Here is a 19,216-nt window from a genome sequence, read left to right on the forward strand (position 1 = left end):
ATCACCCACTATGGCCAATCCAGCAATACTGTGGAGGAGCTAACTTGGCATCCTTTCAGCTCTGGAGCTGATGCCCTAAGCAATTGCTTAGGTATGCTAGCTCAGTTTGTTTGGCAGCTCCTACAGCATCTACGAAGTGGATTTCCACAGACCAAGCCACTGATTCTTTCTTTCTTTCTTTCTTTCTTTCTTTCTTTCTTTCTTTCTTTCTTTCTTTCTTTCTTTCTTTCTTTCTTTCTTTCTTTCTTTCTTTCTTTCTTTCTTTCTTCCTTCCTTCCTTCCTTCCTTCCTTCCTTCCTTCCTTCCTTCCTTCCTTCCTTCCTTCCTTCCTTCCTTCCTTCTTCACAGGACTAATATCGCTGGTCACCATCCTCGTGTATGGCCTGTCAATGATCGACAAAATGGGCTTTTCAGATGATGAGGAGAGAATTTTTTCTTATTCTTTCTCCTTCTCCTTTTTCGGGGGTTGCATTGGCTGTATCATGTTCCTTATTAGTGGTGAGTGGCTCCTGTATATTTGGTGGAAGAGGGAAAGAGAGGAAACGAGAAAAGGTGGGTAGAATAGAAGGGCTGAATTAACAGGTGATGAAGAAAGATCGTACATAGCTATTAAAAAAAAGCCGAGAAGAAAAGAAACCTCTTTTCTGGCCAACTGTTACAGCAACATAAGTAATATAAGGGATTTGGGAGCTCTGGCTCTTAAAAGCGCATACCTTGGAAATCTAGTTAGTCTTTAAGGTGCTACTGGACCTCAGTCTTGCTCTTCTAACTACAGCCCAGCTTGGCTACCCACCTGAAACTATCACGGTGGAGAAAAAAATCCCACCATCTCCCCTGTCCTCATCTTCCTGCAGCCCACCCAATGCACAGACCCCCCCCCCCCATTATGAGATTTTCTTCCCTTTCCCCAGTGTGGGACTGTAGACTTTTATGGAGACTGCAGACGGCACAGCAGAATTGCATTCACTATTTAGGAAAGAAAATCGACTCTTTAGAAAAGAAAAACGAGTCCTTTACAAACAGGAAGAGGAGAGATAGCATTCTAATCAAACTAGCTAAACCATGGGTGAAGGTAGAGAAGAGCCTGTCTTGCTCTCCTGGTTGCAATGGAGGAGAGACAGAGCCAAGCTACAAGTGACGAATTACACTTGCCTGGCAAGAGAACAGATTCACGTGTATTCCTCCCTGTTCACTTGCCATTCACTTGCTCTCCACTTGGAGCGCAAGTGAATGGCAAGTGAACAGGGAGGAATACACGTGAGTCTGTTCACTTGCCAGGCAAGTGTAATTTGTCACTTGTATCTTGGCTCAGAGAGAAGGTGTTAGCTGGCAGGACGATTCCCCAGGATTAGCAATCTACCCATCACAGGGACAACTCCAGAACAGTGGGAAGGAAGGATACAGAGAGTCCTGGCTTACCCCTCTGTGTTGTTACTACAGAACAGAAATGCCTATGTATTGGCAACAGAAATCAATAGATAATAGGACCTGTACCTTTAAGCACAGACTTATGGGAAATGTAGTCTTTTAACCCTTTTTAGACATTTCCTCTGGGGAAGAGCAGGAACTGTCTTTTATTATGTCTCTTCCACTTAGGGTTGCCAGCATGGGAGCACTCCCAGGGTGGCCCACAGCCCACGCAATGATGTCACTTCCCATCACCTCTCGAATGGCTATCATAATAAAACTCTCCAGAATCAGCTGGCTCAGCTGTAGTATGGAATATTTAAAAAGATGAGGATTCTCCATCTCCATCCCTCTCTCTGGCCATATAGCCCTGTTATGATGACCCTTACTTTCTTTGGGGTAGATTTTGCCTCTAATCTTTCCCTTAACACCCTCTGGGTAGTTTGCTGCCACCAGGAATATTATATTCCAATATATTTTATTTAAGTTTTCCCTTTGGTAACGTTCCTAAGCGTCAGGCTCCTTCGTGGTTCTATGTGGCTCTGAAGATAGGAATGGGATATAGCAATGACAGCTACTCTGGGATATAACAAAACAAAATAAACTTTTATTTAGTCAAGAAGCGTATCGGTTTCATAAAAGTAATTCTCGGTTCTTAAAGTTACTTCATTTGAACTCATTCACACAGATCTCTTCTAAGGCTTCACACACAGTTAGCCTCTTTCTCTAACTCAATGTTTCTCTCACAGAAATGCTTAAACTCCTCAGGCCACACACAGCCAGCCTCTCTTTCTCTGACTCTCATTCACAGAAATATGAAACCTGCTCGGGCAGCACACAGCTGGCCTCCCTTTCCCTGACTGAGTGTCCCTTCACAAACATGCTCAGTTCAGGTTCCACACAGGTTATATTTCTGTCATAAAACACTTCAACATACTCAGGCAGCACACAGCTAGCCTGCTTTCTCCTGACTGCCAACCTTTCTCTCTCTTCTCAGTCTCAAACTGCCTTCACTCCGCCCACCCTCTCAGTCATCAACCAATCATATCACTCACTCATCCCTCTTTCACCCCCACTCTTCACCTAGCTCACACCAAGCATTTAAAGATACATGCACACATTTACTTGAAATCATTAAAAGCCCCCTCTGAAGTCTCTGGGAGACAATGTAAAGGGCTTTCCTTACATTGCAGACCTGGGCTCCCTTCCCTTCCACAAGGAAAGGAAAGGATGCAGACATAATCTTACTAGGACTCCATGGGCTGCCTAAATGGGCTACCTAAATTGCAATAGATTTGCTCTTGAAAGAACTCCAGTGTTGGCTCAACTCCACAGGCCCAATGAGGTCACTATAGTGAGTAGGGTTGCCAACATCCAGGTGGGGCCTGAAGACTCTCCAGAATTAGAAGGGGTCTTCAGACTACAGAGGTTGGTTCTCTTAGGGCCAAGCTACACATGACAAATGACACTTGAACGGCAAGTGTATTTCTCCCTGTTCACTTGCCCTCCACTCAATCCACTTGCCATTCAAGTGTCATTCGTCATGTGTACCTTGGCCCTTAGAGAAATGGCTGCTTCAGAGGGTAGACTTCTTGTTACATCGCCAAAGTCCCTCCCCTTTCCAAATCCTGCCTTCAAATCGCCACAAATATCCTGACCCATTTTCAAGTACTTGAAGGGCTGTCACGTAGAGGATAGCGCCAAGTTGTTTTCCATTGCCCCAGAAGGTCGAACCAGAATCAATGGGTTGAAATTAAATCAAAAGAGTTTTCATCTATACATTAGGAAGAACTTCCTAACAGTTAGAGAGGTTACTCAGTGGAACAGGCTTCCTCGGGAGGTGGCGGGCTCCTCTTCTTTGGAGGTTTTTAAGCAGAGGCTTGATGGCCATCTGACTGCAGTGCTGATTCTGTGAACCTGGGCAGATCATGAGAGGGAGGGCAGGAAGGGTTACATCAGTGCTTAGTTCTCGTGGCCCTGTCTTACATGCCCAGGGTAATGCTAATCACCACTTTGGGGTCTGGAAGCAATTTTCCCCAGCCCAGTTTGGCTAGGGATCCTGACAATGTTTTGCCATCTTCTGGGCATGGAGCAGGGGTCACTGAGGGTGTGCGGGGGAGGTAGTTGTGACTTTCCTGCACTGCACAGGGGGTTGGACTGGATGACCCTGGAGGTCCCTTCCAACCCTATAATTCTATGATTCTAACCCAGAGTTGGTAACCTTAGTAGTTGGGGTGAATGTATGAAAATGACTGTGGAGCAGCACATAGGGGAAACCACACTATGGGATCCTTGTCAGTGTTCATCAACAGTGTTTTTTTCAATTTCCTCACAGGCTTCCTGTTTGCTATGATAAAAATCAAAGAAAAATCTATGATATCCCCCACGTCTCAGGTCAGCCCCGAACAAACAGAGCAGACTCTGTCCTTAAGAATGAAGCCACAAAAAACAGCCGGGAAGATTGATTCTGGCCTAGTATGTGCACATGGAGTGATGTGAACCTAAGGTTGCTTCTTCCCAGAGAAAATGCCCAGGAAGGAATACGTCTAAAAGTGAAGCTTTGCCACTCTGACATCATTGCTTTGTGGATATTTGTCTCCAGAGAAGGAGCGTGTTACATCGGACATGGTCCCAAGGAAGAAACACAAGACTGGAAGACAGCCAGTGAGCAAGAATGGTGCACAACATGTTTGAAGGAGCATATGGATAAGCCTGCTTCCTTGGAGAAGTGTGACACCACCACCCCATTATCTGACCAAACACTGTTGCAAAACAAGACAAGAACCATTTTGATACTTGTACGGAAATGAAGGCGTCATCCAACTTGTAAGGCTTTGGCTTCCAGGATATATCCCCCACCCCAGGCACACACCAACTAGTTGCATTGATAACTCTTTGACAATAAAAGATGGAATTATACAGTGCTTTTTTTCTAAAAAAATGTTTAGGGGTACTCTCAGTTTGACTTACCATGGAAAATCACCATTTTATAGTCCAAATCGGAAAAAATAAATGCAATGGGCAAAATTACCAAGAACATGCATTACCTCATATTACACAGCTCACAATAACTTTCAGATTGGCTTGAGGTTGTATTCACTAACATCTCCCTGATTCCTCTGCTTGCTTTTGGTGTCCGTCGCCAGATGTCCTCCTTTCAAAAACCATGAATTTACATACACTGAAGGCTTAAACAAACTCAAAGGAGGGCCTACCAATGTTATAAACATTAAGTTTGCTACAGTGCTTAATTGCAATGAAGCTCTTGTTGGAGTCACTATTAAATTCATCTGTGAGAAGCCACGTTCACACTCACTTGTTGAAATCAATATTGCCAACCAAGCCCCCATGTGCAAAACAACCAAAGAGTTTGGGTATAGACAAACTCTTTGCACTCTTTCCGCAAAATGTACACAAATACACAAATTGGTTGCTGCCATTGGGGGTAGCAACAAGACTGACTAATCACCGTGCTAGATTCCAACTACCAGAGCTCCGAGTGGCTTAGCGAAGACTTGTTTGTATTTGTCGGCACCCTGACGATCACCGATTATGCCAGCGATCTTGGTGGCGGGTTCGATGCTCAAAGACGTTCCATTTTTTGTAAGACAAACAGCGCTCCTATTGAGTTTAAATATAACTAAACATCTTTGTTGCCAACATACGCTACATAAAACTTAACAAATCACATAAATATCCATAATACGTTTGGAATTGGTTTAGCAGGAATTCCAACATCTTAAAATTTTTACTTTCTCCTGTTAGATTCACAAAATGATTAGGGGTACGCGTCCCCCTGCGTCCCCCCAGAAAAAAAGCATTGGATTTATATAAAATCTGCAGACTTTGCCCCTTCTTTGTATATATTTTGAGGGCCATGGCAGTGATGAGAGTGGGAAGGATACGATGAGGCTAGGGGTGCCAGTCTCCAGGTGGTGGCTGGAGATCTCCCGGAATTACAATTGGTCTCCAGGTGACAAAAATCAGTTCCCCCTGTTTCGTACCTTATCTTGTTTTAGCTCAATTAGTAAAGGAGAATACACAGGAGTCCTACTGAGGAAAATAAACATAGGCCTTTTTATTTGCTTATAAGCAAGGTTTTGTAGAAGACAGCATTTCTTCTCATATGTCTTATTCCATTTCCAACCTCCTGGAATTATAAGTCCTATTCAGAACTCAAAAGAATCTCTGCTTGGGTTTACAAGCTCTTCTCTTTGCAACTGGAACAGGATTTAAATATTCCTTATCTGGTAAGCCTTGGATCAAACTCCAATATACTGTGATGTCTAATTATAGTATAGGGAAAAAAGCTCCTTGAACTGATCAGTTTTTCAGAGCTATAATGCTACAACAGAAGAATTTATATCTTCAGGTCAATTAGAATAAGTTATGTAAGTTACAGCCTTGGGACTACATTGGTCCAAGCAAGTGACCACCCCCAGTTCACATTGGAAGAACAATTCTGGACATCATTGCTTATCACCTCAAGATTATCTTGTCAAGGAACATCTTTTATTAACAAGATTTTGTGCTTTGCAGGCAAAATACTATCTTTGAAGCTACTTAGGCTCCCTTCTGACACCTGGGAGCTCTTCATGTCCTTGATGCGTCTTGCTAGTCTAGGGGAAAGGACGCAAGTCCTTTTCTCTGTGTCCTTGTTTTCTAGAGCAAAGTTCAGCTGGTATTCTACAGCTACTTCTAGCATGATTAACTAAGAAAGAGATTTCTCTTATTTGCCTTATGGGTATGGCATAGTGCATAGTAATATAGGTGCCTCTTGCTACCAGTAACCTAGCCAAGGGTACATATGTGGGTATCCTTTCACCAAAACTTCAAATAGCAGGCACCTCATAGTGACCGGCATTTGCACATGTCATCTGCCTGGGCACTTTACCCCAGTGTTCACTCTCTGCTTTGCACAGTAAAAATACAGTTCAATCACATGAAAATAGGAAAGGCATATGAAAATATTCTAGTCCATTAAATTCACTTTTTTCACATGGAAGGTGGATTATATGGCATTATACCCAGTGGAGGCTCCTCCCATTCCCAAACCCCACCCATCCCAGGCTCCACCCCCAAATCTCCAGGAATTTCCCAACATGGACCTGGTGTCAGGCTATGGATGACAGGCAGGCTATGGCAGATAGATCCCTGTACCATTGTAGCAAGAAATCCAGGCTCTTGGTTAAATCGCTTTATTCAGAAATCAGATCATTTCCACAGATATGTCCATAGAATTACTCAGAAGCAAAGTAAGCATCTAAGCAGTAAGAGCAGGTCGACAGGAATAGTAACCTGTGGGAAAATCCTTCCTCTTAACGCACACATTTGCTCCTTCCCCCTCCCAACCGTAAAACAGGACTTTTGGCGTGAACCCTTCCTGAGAACGTCTCACATATTTGTACTATCAAGTCAAGACACTGAGAAAGCAAGAGATCAAAGTTGAGACATAGCAGCGCATGGGAGTGAGCAGTATACAAGGTCAGAAGCACTGAAAGTTTCTACAGTTCGTTAGATAAGGCACCTGGAGCTCCAATAAGCCTGTGAAAGGAAACAGTCATGGCATTGGCAGTATGACATCAAGATATAGCATGAAACATTGGTTCAGAACCAACAGGTCAGCATTAAGTATTGGCATGGATGGGGCACAGACGTGACACCTGGCAACCCTAAATGAGGCAGAGAATACCAGCATAAGATTTAGACTGGGCTTCCCAATCTTGTTGACCTTGTGGGCATTTTTAGAATTTTGCAAACACAAAATGGCCACCATAGAGTGGTGTGGCCTCTCCGAAAACAGCTGCCATGGGATACTGGGCCCAACTACAAAACATTAGGAGGTTGAAGCCAAGCATCCTCCTACACCCGTCCTCCAGGTCAGTTGTTTCTCGGTTCTCCGGCTCCAGTGAGGTGAAGGAAAGTGGGATTGGCTCTTTGCTTCGGGGAAGAAGCAACTGGGCACCAGGAAACTAACTAGTGTGTGGGAATCAATTATTTAGAAATTGCTTTTTTTCCCTCCCTCCTGCCACTGTTGTAGAGGGGGGCAGCTTGAAAAACTTGCTGTTCTTGGGGGAAACTTGCAGTCCTTGGAAATCTAGTGCTTTCTATGTGATCCTAAGAGGCCCAAAGCCTTTTGGAAGGAGTATGAGAACCTAAATTGGTTGCCTTCTGCATTTTGCTGCCCTTGGTCTGCCCATATGTACAGCTGAAATGAAGCTGATCCCCAGATTCTCTTTGACCAAATTTTACTGGACATTTCCAGGATATTTTGAATGTTTGAGTTAAAAACCTTAAATTATATTGCAAAATAAATATTTATTATACAGTGTACACCATACTAAACCACGCAAATTCGTGGCCTGTTCTGCCTCAGGCCCAGTTCAGAAGAAGCAGACAGATACAGTCCGATGAGGAGAAGAAACTGAGTTACTTTATTCGAATAGAGAGAAGACTGTGGATACAAGGGCAATAAAAGCCCAGTAAAACCAACCATTCTTCAGAGGTCTGAGAAACATTACATCAACTTTTATCACCTTGGGTCCATTATGTATTCAGTAAGTTATTGGTTGAGATAGTTACGTGTACATATGACTTAGCATCATTCCATTGGTGTAGCATAATTAGGGGTTGTCCCCTCACTCAATTAACACTTGTAAAAGTTGTTTATCATTTCAAAGAACAAACACTCTTTCTTTGGCAACTCTGATATCAGTTCAAGTATCCATTGGGCAGATGTGTGTTATTTTCACAACTAGCCCGGATCCGTTCCCATCCTTGATGTAACTAGCAGGACAACTACCCATTGTTAATTTATTCCATTACATGATATAGGTGCTGAGCAAAGAACATTTCCCAGCATTCCTGAAACAAAGGCTTTAATACAAATGCCCCAATCTATGGCAGGATGATGACCATCTATCTCTTGCAATAACCATCTATCTCTTGCAATGAGGGAACTGAGATTCTGCAGGCTTGGATCTTAATTGTTTTGTTCTCACAGATTCTAGAAATGCAGTTCCATTTTCTACTGTCAGCACTTTTATTAGCTTGCAAGGACAAGAGAAAGATGGGTAAGGGGTTTCTCTTAGTGTGTAAAGACAAAAATCATAAAACATGATTACATCTACATTCAAATAGTCATCTTTCTGATACACGTTTGTGCTATATCTAGAGTTGCATAAAATATCACTCAGGGCCCCTGAGGGCCCCTGCTTACTGCTCAGAATATAGGGGAGGTCAGGGCTGTGTCCCAAAATACCCATATTAAAAACATAGGGCCTGAATAGCAGGCTACACACATATGCTTAGAATAGGTATAACGTTCTTCAGATACAGTTGATGATACTGGCCATTTCCACACATTGAATAATGCACTTTCAATGCATTTTAGCAATCCTTTAGAAGTGGATTTTTTGTTCCACACATGGAAAAGCAGTTTCAAATGTTCAATAAAGAGTATTGAAAGTGGATTATCCAACGTGTGTGGAAGCAGCCATTGTCAAATGACCAACACTAAACCAGACCGCCTGCCCGATGACATCACTTCCCCAAAGTGATGCCGTCACACAGTCTGGGATCACATCTGCATTTTGAATGCACGTGAAGACATCTAAATAGGTAAGTGCCAGGTCTCCTGCCTCCTGCCCAGATGGTAAGGGGACCAAACAACGCAGATGCTATGGGTCATGATGAGGAGGGGGGATTCATTAAAAATCTCCCCCAAAGATTTGGGGGGGGGAGTTCCTGCTGCTCCCTCCCCCCCCCCGAAATCCCTGCCCCTCGATTTGACCCCTGGGGGACTTGGCACCCGTACTCACAGCTGCTATGAGTCCTAAGAGGTGGAGTTTCCCATTTCAAAGTGAAATGTAAGGATTAAAAATGTGAACGTGAGGGCTTTGAATTTCAAAACGTCTTGGCTGAAGGCGGGGCAGCCTTATCTGTAATCTTGTTGGACTTCAAAGCTTTTTGAATGTTTGTTTTCACTCGTGTATGGACAGTTGGCTTACAGTGAGTGTTCCGTGGCAGTTGCAGGCAATGAAGAAAAAAGGGGCGTAACCAGAAACAAGGAGACATCCAAAGATCATTTTGGGGGTGAGGAGATACGAGCGGCCGGCCAGCCTTACGGTCCAAGAGCATCAGAGGTTCCTGCTTCGTTTGAATCCGGTTCTTAAAACCAACTGTTCCAGCTGTTTTTTTTAAAACTTGGCCTCATTTTGGGGTAGGCCTAAAAGATGAACTATGGGATGGCACCAGCTCTTGGCTGCAGGATGCACCGTCTTCTCACTTATAATGCTCATCATAGTCGTCACGAGCCACAACTGGATCGTCGTAGAGTCCACCAGTCAGATGTACTATAGCGGTGTCTGGAAAATCTGTGCAACGGTGGTGTGTGATAGTGTCTATGCCAAAAAAGGTGAGAAACCCCTAGACTCGCTTCTCTCTCTCCCCCATAGTTGGTGCCATGGCTCAACAATAGACAGGGACCTCTTGGCTAGTCACGAGGGGCTCCTGAAGGAGGCAGCAGAACACAGTTGGGGAGGGGCTGTGACTCGACGGTAGAGCATGGGCTTTGCTTGCTCAAGGTCCCTGGTTCAGTTCAGTCCCCGGCATCTCCTGTTAAAAGGATCGGGTAACAGGTATTGCGAATAGGGTTGTCAGGTCCCTTGAGTCCCCCAGTGGGGGACTGGGAACCTGGAACTCACCCTCTGTGGTCTTCGGTGTCTCTTTTTTCCACGTGTGATGACGTCACTTCCAGGAAGTGACGTCATCACATGGGTCAAAGGGTGGCCCAGCGTGCGCTCCTGTGCTCACCAAAGGGCTGAATCCCCGCCCCCTGCAGGCCCAATTTGGCCCAAAACGGGTCCATTGCAGGGCGTGGGCGTGTGCTGCACCACCGGGGTGTGCCCCAGGGGGCACGCCCCCCCCCGGTGGCCAGGTAAGTGGGGTCGGGGGGGAGGGGGGGGAACAGGAGATCCCCCAGCCCGGGCAGGGAATTGGCAACCCTAACTGAGAAAGACCTCTTCCTGAGACCTTGCAGAGCCATGGCCACAGCAGACAATATTTACTAATCTCCGCACACTACCAGTCTGACTTGTATAAGGCAGTTTCATGTGGTCTTGTTAAGGGTGTTGGAGAAATGACAGCCTGCTAAGAGTCTACTGCTTAAAAAAGTAGTTTAGTCCGCTTGTACCCTAGGGGGAACATTCTCTAATGCTCAAGGTTTATTGAATGTTTTCTCTTGCAGTGCAGCCTACCTCGTGTCGTTTTCCTCTCTCTGCTGTGTGTTTGTGCTTGTGCTCTGATGGCCTCTCTGTTGCACTCATGGCCTGTTGTCAGTTATTGTCTTTTGCACAAACAGCACTAAAAGCAAATTCCAAAGCATGGATTGGATTTAGGGTGACCAGCCTCCAGGTGGTGATTGGAGACCTCCTGGAATTACAACTGGGCCGATTCCAGACGTCCCTCCACATCCCGAAACGTCGCGCGTCGTCGCGCGTTGTCGTGCGGAAAACGCGAAATATCACGCGAGAAAATGCGATATTTCGCGTTTTCCGTGCGACGACGCTTGACGACGCGCAACGTTTCGGGATGGGGAGGGCCGTCTGGAATCGGCCCTGATCTCTAGATGACAAAAATCAGTTCCCCTAGAGAAAATGGCTGCTTTGGAGGGTGGACTCTATGGTATTATGCTGTGCTGTGGCCCATCCTCTCCCCCAAGCCCACCATCCCCAGGCTCCACCCCTCTAATCTCCAAAAAATTTCCAACCTGGAGCTGGCCACCCAAATTAGATTATTTCCCAAATTCTACTAATAAAGGGGAGGAGCTGTGGCTCAATACTAGAGTATCTGCTTTGTGTGCAGGTTCAGTCCCCAGTATTTCCTGTTAAAAGGGTCCAGTAATAGACGAAAGAACTTGACCTGGAAAGTCTTTACCAGAGTAGACAATACTAACCTAGACAGAGACAGATTCTTTCAGATATTTAGCCTACTGCAAGATAGTCATAGCCAACTTCATGTTGTAAAGGATAAAGAGTAATATTAGCACAACTAAGAGCTAAGAGTCCAGAATTTGGACTCTGTGTGTGTGTGTGTGTGTTCACACGAGCGTGCGCGGTATGGTTGCCAACTCTGGCTTGGGAAACTCCTGGAGATTTGGGAGCATAGCCTTAGGAGGACAGAGTTAGGAGAGGAGGGATCTCAGCCATAGAATTCACCTTCTGAAGCGTCCATATCCTCCAAGGGAACTTAGCTATAGTTTGTAGATCACTTGTACTTCTGGGAGAACTCCAGGCCCTGCCTGGAGGTTGGTACCCCTAGAATGCAGAATCACTTTGCTTGCCCCTCCTCCACTTCTGACCTGCTCCCTTTTTCTTCTCTTCCCCCATCACAGGTTACTTTCAGCTCATCCGAACACTCTTCGTCCTTGCCATGTTTTCTACATTCTTCAGCTCCTCTTTCATGTTATTCACTTACCGCTACTTACCAGCTTTTAGGTCATCCCGATTCCTGTTTGCGGCAATAGGCTCTTTCATCACTGGTAAGAGTGCTGCATTCCGACAGGGGCAGAGAACGGACACCTTATACTGAGAGTCAGATCCATGGCTACCGAGAACCACCAGTTCGGGTGCCTGGAAAAAGATGTTCTCCGGACACACGCAAGGGAACTCACATGTGAACGAGGGAGAGAAAAGGTTCTTTAGGAATCTATTATTGCTCACTTTCATCATTTGCTTAACTGAAAAACAGAGCAAGCAATCTTCCTCCAACAAGAGAGTACTTGCTATGATTTCAAGTGAACAAAAGGTTAAAAAGAGTGACAATGGTTTCCTAGAAGGGCTTCTCGCCATTGCCAATTTTTTTTTGCAACCATGCCCTATTGTATCTTCCTTCCTGAATGTCCTGTTGTTAACAATAACAATAATAATAGTAATACCCAAGATTATGGGCACCAAGCTACACAAGAGCATGAAAGCAAAACAAGGAAGGTGGACTGCCTGTCTTCTTGGAGTCCCCCAGAGAAACCCAGGTCCAAGAACTGTTGTACCCCCCACCTTCTCCACAGCCGTAGTCGGTCCATATTGGGGCTAGTCTAGTGCTTGACAATCCCCCAGTTTATTCATTCTCAGGTAGGGAGGAAAAAACTGTAACAGGTGAGAGCCTAGAGTGGGCTACTGTACATGGCTGATGAGGGGAGGGCTACATTTGGCTCAATGGTTCACAAATTCAGCAGGCCTGGTTATTTTCACGTGCAGTAGCCTATCAATACATTGAACAAAGGTCTTTTCGAATCATGAAGAAGCTTTCTATCTATCTGTCTGTCTGTTTGTCTGTCTGTCGGTCGGTCGGTCAGTCGGTCAGTCTCTGTCTCTCTGTGTGTGTCTCTGTCTCTGTCTGTCTGTCTGTCTGTCTGTCTCTCTCTCTGTGCAAAATGTGAGTTCTACTCCTGTGCTGTAGCTCTAGCTACACGATCTTGTCTGGAAAATTAAGTGGGGACCTACGGATAGTACTTTCGATCGGGACATTCGTCGATCTAACCTAGGGCTCCCAAGCCTGTCTAGGCAAATGTAGGGAGATTTGAAGGATGGTGCCTGGGGAGAGTGGAGTGTGAGGAGGATGTGATATCACTTCTGAATGACTCCCTAGGAATTTCCCTTAATCTTCATGGTAAAGACCATGAAGTCTATGGGAGATTCCTAGAATGTTACTGAGAAGGACATTTTTTTTTTCCTCAGTTTTTCTGGAGCGGGAGATTAGGGCTGGAGCTAGAAAATTCCCCTTTGGTCTGGTCAATTAGGAAGCTTAATTTAGCCCCATAGTGTTTCCTCTGACAGGCAATCAGAGCTGTCCGTGCTTTCAGGAAAAGGCCTTTCTCTGTCCTTCCCCCTGCACATGAGAGTGCAGCTCTCTTCCGCCATATCTTCCCCAGGATTCTTGATGTTAATTGCTGTGACTGTTTACACCATCTTCATCGTCAAGCACGGAATCTCCCCAGAAGTTCACGTTACCTACCAGTGGAGTTTCTACTTGGCTTGGTGCATCGGGCCTTCGTTTGCTTTAACAGGTGAGGAGGACAATGGAAAGCCCGCTGGTCGGGAACAACCAGATCTTAAGATGGCTGCTTTTGCTATCCCTGCCAAGTCCCCGAGAGCCGGGGGCAGTGGAGTGTGATGCTGAGGGGAGGGGAGGGAAGGGAAGAGTGTATTAGAGGTCAGGAATAGATGAAGGATTAAAATAGCCCAGAATCAAACCAAGGCATGTACACATGGCGGGAGAACATCTAGTGAGAGTATCCACCACGTCAATACCTCTGCTGACCTGCTTCAAGCCAAGATGTCCCCGAACCACCGTCAGGGCCTAAAGCTAGCACCCTACAGGGTAGCGGCCCACCAGGAACCTAAAAGGACAATCCATCCATGGGTAAGAAGCAGGAAGCAATATGAAGTGTGGTGCACAGATGCTCGGTCAACTCTCTAGCCAGCCATCTCTGGTTCCTGAGTTTTCAAGCTCCTCCTACTCACCCAGTGAAGTGAGAGTTGGTTTTCATTTTTTTTACTTCTCTTTCAATGCCTGAAACAAACAGTTTTCCCGGGAAACAGTGATTCCATAAAGTCATGAGAGCCAGAAACTTCCTTTGACAAAAGATGACAGAGAACGTTCAGATGGTCAGATGCGAGTTTTTGCATTTCATGTTCTGGCTAATCCTTTGACCCTCCCTCCTCGCATCTCTTCACAGGTTTCTTATCTCTGATGGCGTATTACTTCATGCCGGTACACCGGATCAGCTTAACAGATGACGACAGCATAAACCAATCTCCCAGCTCAGAGCTGAGAATTATCTCAATGGAGAGCTGTCACCGCAACTCGGTGATGCTCAACATGGCAGAATTCTGATGGGCCAACGTTGTGAAAAGGCTGGAGAACAGATGGGAGCGGGGAGTCACGGAAAAGAGTGCATGAATGTGCAAGGTGTGGTAGGGGCGGAAAGGTCTAAGGTCATCTCTGGAGGCCTAAAATGGCCAAAACCTAACTGAAGGGGCACGCCTGTGTAGAGGCCACATTCAGCTATCACAAACGATGACAAGCGCTACCTTCGTTGATTCTGAAGCTGGTACACTCCCTTGCTTTTGTTCCCTCTCCCATACACAGAAACACTCCTTGCATTTGTAATAAATAGCGATCCCAGACCTCCAGTGGGAGTAGGGATTCCCTGTTCCTACCCTCTGCTCCCCGCCACCACTCATCTGGCCGATGGGGGGATAGGTGTGGGAACAGGCCTCCTGGGCACATCCTTACACTTAGCAGCTGGCAGATTTGGTCCACGGTGAAGCGCAGGAGTGCTTCTGGCCCCTGCACAATGATATCACATCCCGGAAGTGACATCATCACACTGCCCTGGGAGCACGCATGTGTGAAGATGCCCAAAAAAGTGAGTGCCAGGCCCCCCCTTCTTGCAGGGAGGGTAAGGGGACCGAGCAACCCTAGTAATAGACAAGGCCTGATTTCACACATCTAGGAAGTGGGGTTGGAATAAAGTGGTAAAACACTGAGGGTGGTTACAAGGAATTATACCATTGTGCACTGCAAGTCCAGGATCATAGAAGTTCCTCTATGTTAAAAACTGCCTGCAAGAAGAAAAACAGCACAACCTTTCTCCTTACAGTGCTATTTATCTAGTTGTAGGGAATTTTGCTTGCAAAGGGACAGTCAGAGCTAGAATCCATCACCTGCAGTCTGACATGACACCTGCCATTCCACTTCCTCAACATTCAAGCGCCTGGTTTCTCTGGTGTGTCTATGAGCCAAGCTACAAGTGACGAATGACACTTGCCTGGCAAGTGAACAGACTCATGTGTATCCCTCCCTGTTCACTTGCCATTCACTTGCGCTCTACTTGATCAAGTGGAGAGCAAGTGAATGGCAAGTGAACAGGGAGGGATACACGTGAGTCTGTTCACTTGCCAGGCAAATGTCATGCGTCACTTGTAGCTTGGCTGATGACTCTCTCTCTGTGCACATTGTGCGGGTTATGTGTGGGTTTGATCTGAACAGGGTTGTCCTCAAACCCTGCTGCCACCTCAACACCACTCATCTGACCAGCTGCTGGAAAGCCATCAGAAAAGGGGGAGCAGGCATGTGGGCAAAATGCGTGCAGCTGTGTCCCCTGGTGATTACATCATTTTGGTGTGACCCAGAAGTGACAGATCACTCCAGGGCCATTTAAAAAAAAAAAACAGCCCAAAACATAGTGAAAATGAAAAAGTGGATATCTGTTGTCTTCAGCCCATCCCCAGGTTTTTAATAGGAGGAACCTGGCCACCCCAGAATTGAATGGCATAGCTTTTGAAGTGATTCAGCCCATATGATTGCTGAAGACTTTATACCAGCAGGTCTTCTGAGTGTGTGCGCATGCGTGCTTGCAACATTCTAGGTATTCCTAGGGACTATAAAAGGAAAACTTCACTACAGTTATGACTGAAACTGGAAAATCCCCCCACCCTTCCCTTCCAAAGCTTCCCACTGACCTGGTCTCAGATATTATAAATTGTTTTCCATTCTTTGCAGCTGTCTAGTAGCTGGGGATTGCCCCAAGTCCATCCTCTTATATTTTTAATGATAAAAGTGGCAAACAATATACAGATGATGATAATACGATAACCGCCATGCCGAACAACCAGAAGTTGGAGCAGAAACCAGCGTCTTCCAACCATATTACAAGCAAAACTACCCACCTTACACAATCCACAAGACGGGGATCAGGATGTAGAGAAAGCAGCCTTGGTTGTCAAAAATAATTTGAATTGGATTGCTATGTAAATTGAAAAATCTGCATGAACAAAAATAGCTCCAAGAAATAAATGTTCTGTCCCAGTATATTTCTTTCATCTTCGATTTTTTAAAAAAAAACAACAAGATTGAAATTTAAAACTGGATTAGGAGACTATTTATAACAAAAACACTCCAGTTTCATGAAAAAAATATATTTAGGCTTGTTTCGACCTTTGTTTAGGGGGGGGGGCGGGAATCCTGGCTCCAAGTCTCTTAATACAAGACGGCTGGGCTCGTGTTTGTCAAGTGCCGGAAGATGCAATGTTAGCTGGGAAATGTAGTGTGAAATGACAGAGCCAGTAGAGATTGTTCTGGAGGGGATGGATTCTATCACAAATCTCTGCTGCCTCTGGCATGCCAGACTGTCTCCCCTTCTGGAACCTTTTGCCCTGCCACCTCGCTGCTTAAAACTTTAAATTAACCAAGCCGTGGCAGAGTAATGCAGGTTAATCAAACAACCTGGTCTCAGGGACACCATTTTTGGTTGGGAGGGAGAAGTTCAGAAGTGTGGGAAGATTCATAGCAAGGTTCATTCTTAGACGAATCCAAGATTTAATTGCATCGTGTAATTTAATGTTGCTATTTTGTTTTGTGTATCTTATGATAACAACAGCAATGTTTGATTAGGGATGTGTGCTTCGGGTTTCCGATTTGGGTAAAATACCCGAATTGGACCTGATCTGTAAAGATTCGGGATATCCGAATCGGGGCCAGCATGCTGTAATGCTTCGGAAAGCTTTGGGGCTGAGTTTAAAGGGCCCCGCCACTGCTTGCTAGCAGCGGCGGGGCCCTTTAAACATCAACCCACCCCGAGCCCGGCTGCACACTCCTATGTTTGATTTAGGAAATTACTTCATTTATACCCCAACTTTCTCCCCAATGGGGATCCAAAGCACCTTACTTTATTTATTTATTTATTTATTTATTTATTTCGATTTGTGTTCCACCCTTCCCACAGACTGCAGGCTCAGGGCGGATCCCATACATCTAAAACACACAATAATAGTTTACATTAGATACATTTAAAATCACTTAATAATAAAATATTTTAAGTATTTAAAAAAATCTATATAAGGCAGCACCAAAAAAATCCATTGCTGTTACCCATCAATCAATAGTTCACATTCAGCTGAGCTGCCATTAGATGGTGGATGGCTCTATACAGGGAGGGACTCAATGTCCTCTATTTGGCCGATGGGGGCCTGACTCAGCCCCGACCATACGCCTGGCGGAACAGCTCCATCTTACACGCCCGGCAGAAGGATAGCAGATCCTGCCGGGCCCTAGTCTCATTTGACAGAGTGTTCTACCAGGTTGGAGCCAGGACTGAAAAGGCCCTGGCTCTGATCGAGGCCAGGCGGACCTCCCTGGAACCAGGGACCACGAGTAGTTACTTATCTCCTGATCGGAGTATCCTCTGGGGCACATATGGGGAGAGGCGGTACCGCAGATACGCAGGTCCCAGTCATCATACATCATATCTTCTCCTCCATTTTGTTCTCACAATAGCCCTGTGAGGTAGAGTAGGCTGAGAGAGTGTGCGAGTGGCCCACGGTCACCCAGTGAGCTTCCATAGCCAAGTGTGGGAATTTGAACCTGGGTCTCCCAGATCTGAATTCAAGACTCTAACCACTATGCAGCACTGCTTCTTCATGGTAATCAATCATTTGTTTCTTTCTTAAGGAAGGGTTTTGTGCCTATAGCTTGCAACACCCACATTATGATACAGAACCAGCAAGTGGGCAGACATATGTCTAGTTTATGTAGTCTGAAATCCAGGTGCTTGTCTCCTATCCTGCCTAAGCAGTGTCCCAAGATAGCCTCCACTCTTCTGTCCATCAGACCAGATCTTTTCCAGCCTCGCCCACCACTAGCCAAGAAAGGAAGATTCCACGTCAGTTGGAACAAGCCAGGAAGTATCCATGGGGACAATGGAAACCAGAACTTTTGAAAGAGAATTAGCAGGGGGAGGGGAGGAGAAGGTCTACTGGACCATTATCCATACATACAGATCACTTTTCCAGAAGGGAAGCGATTTCCTGCTGCTGAAGTGTGTGGGAAAGAGAGCTTGGTATATGTACATCTCCCGAGTTTCCCAAAGTTGTCTCCCTCTTGGCCAAGATGCCTCCATCCAATGTCCCCCAGTGGCTTCAAGGGAAGTTGCCCTACCGAGCCACCAGCGCAGCTTCCACCTGCATCAGCTTCTTTCTTCTGTCCATCTCGCTCTTTAGCCCTTCCTGGATGGAGGATATCGCCCCAGAAACTAGCAAGTCTTCTCGCCCTGCTGAGGGGGCTTGCAAAGAACTGGTCTGCAATCAGCTGGACAAGGAAAGTGGTATGATGTTCAACCTCCTGAGCTTCTCCTTACCCATGCCCCTTCTTATTTTGACACAAATAACAACAACAACATTTGATTTATATACCACTCCCCTTCAGGACAACTTAACACCCACTCAGAGCGGTTTGCAAAGTATGTTATTATTATCTCCACAACAATCACCCTGTGAGGTGGGTGGGGCTGAGAGAGCACCGAGAAGCTTTGACTGACCCAAGGTCACCCATCTGGCTTCAAGTGGAGGAGTGGGGAATCAAACTCGGTTCTCCAGATTAGAGTCCCGCTGCTCTTAACCATTACACCAAACTATGTTGCCCGAACCCAAAGGACACTTCCACATAACTGGTGCTTAAATGGCTCTATGAATGTCCCACATCTCCAGTACGATAGCCTGTGCTTCACATACACAGCCAACGTGTACAAGGTTCAGGCATCATAGCCAATCCTAGCCTGAAATGCTGATATTTTCATGCTCTCAAGTACTGTATCTACTCAACCAGCCCAGGGCAGAGCTTTTTCTTAAAATGATAAACCAAATTAATTCCCCACTTGGCAGATTTCAAGAAAGCTGCAAGAATCCTCCTGGTACTTGCCACTGCGGCAGGTTTCACCGCAGCATTCTCTTTGTTCGTGTCCTGCCAAATC

At 45.7% G+C, this 19,216-nt stretch overlaps 1 protein-coding gene across 1 annotated transcript; it reads left to right on the top strand.

Moving 5' to 3' along the window:
• The first annotated feature begins 9,648 nt into the window (after nt 1-9,648).
• On the top strand, nt 9,649-14,301 carry LOC129342953 (protein NKG7-like). Its single transcript, XM_054998910.1, has 4 exons — nt 9,649-9,823; nt 11,801-11,947; nt 13,337-13,471; nt 14,144-14,301. The coding sequence occupies exons 1-4, from the start codon at nt 9,649-9,651 to the stop codon at nt 14,299-14,301; spliced, it is 615 nt and encodes a 204-aa protein (XP_054854885.1).
• The last annotated feature ends 4,915 nt before the right edge of the window (nt 14,302-19,216 follow it).

This window comes from Eublepharis macularius, chromosome 15 (genome assembly GCF_028583425.1).
Source record: "Eublepharis macularius isolate TG4126 chromosome 15, MPM_Emac_v1.0, whole genome shotgun sequence".
In the NCBI taxonomy this organism is placed as follows: domain Eukaryota; kingdom Metazoa; phylum Chordata; class Lepidosauria; order Squamata; family Eublepharidae; genus Eublepharis; species Eublepharis macularius.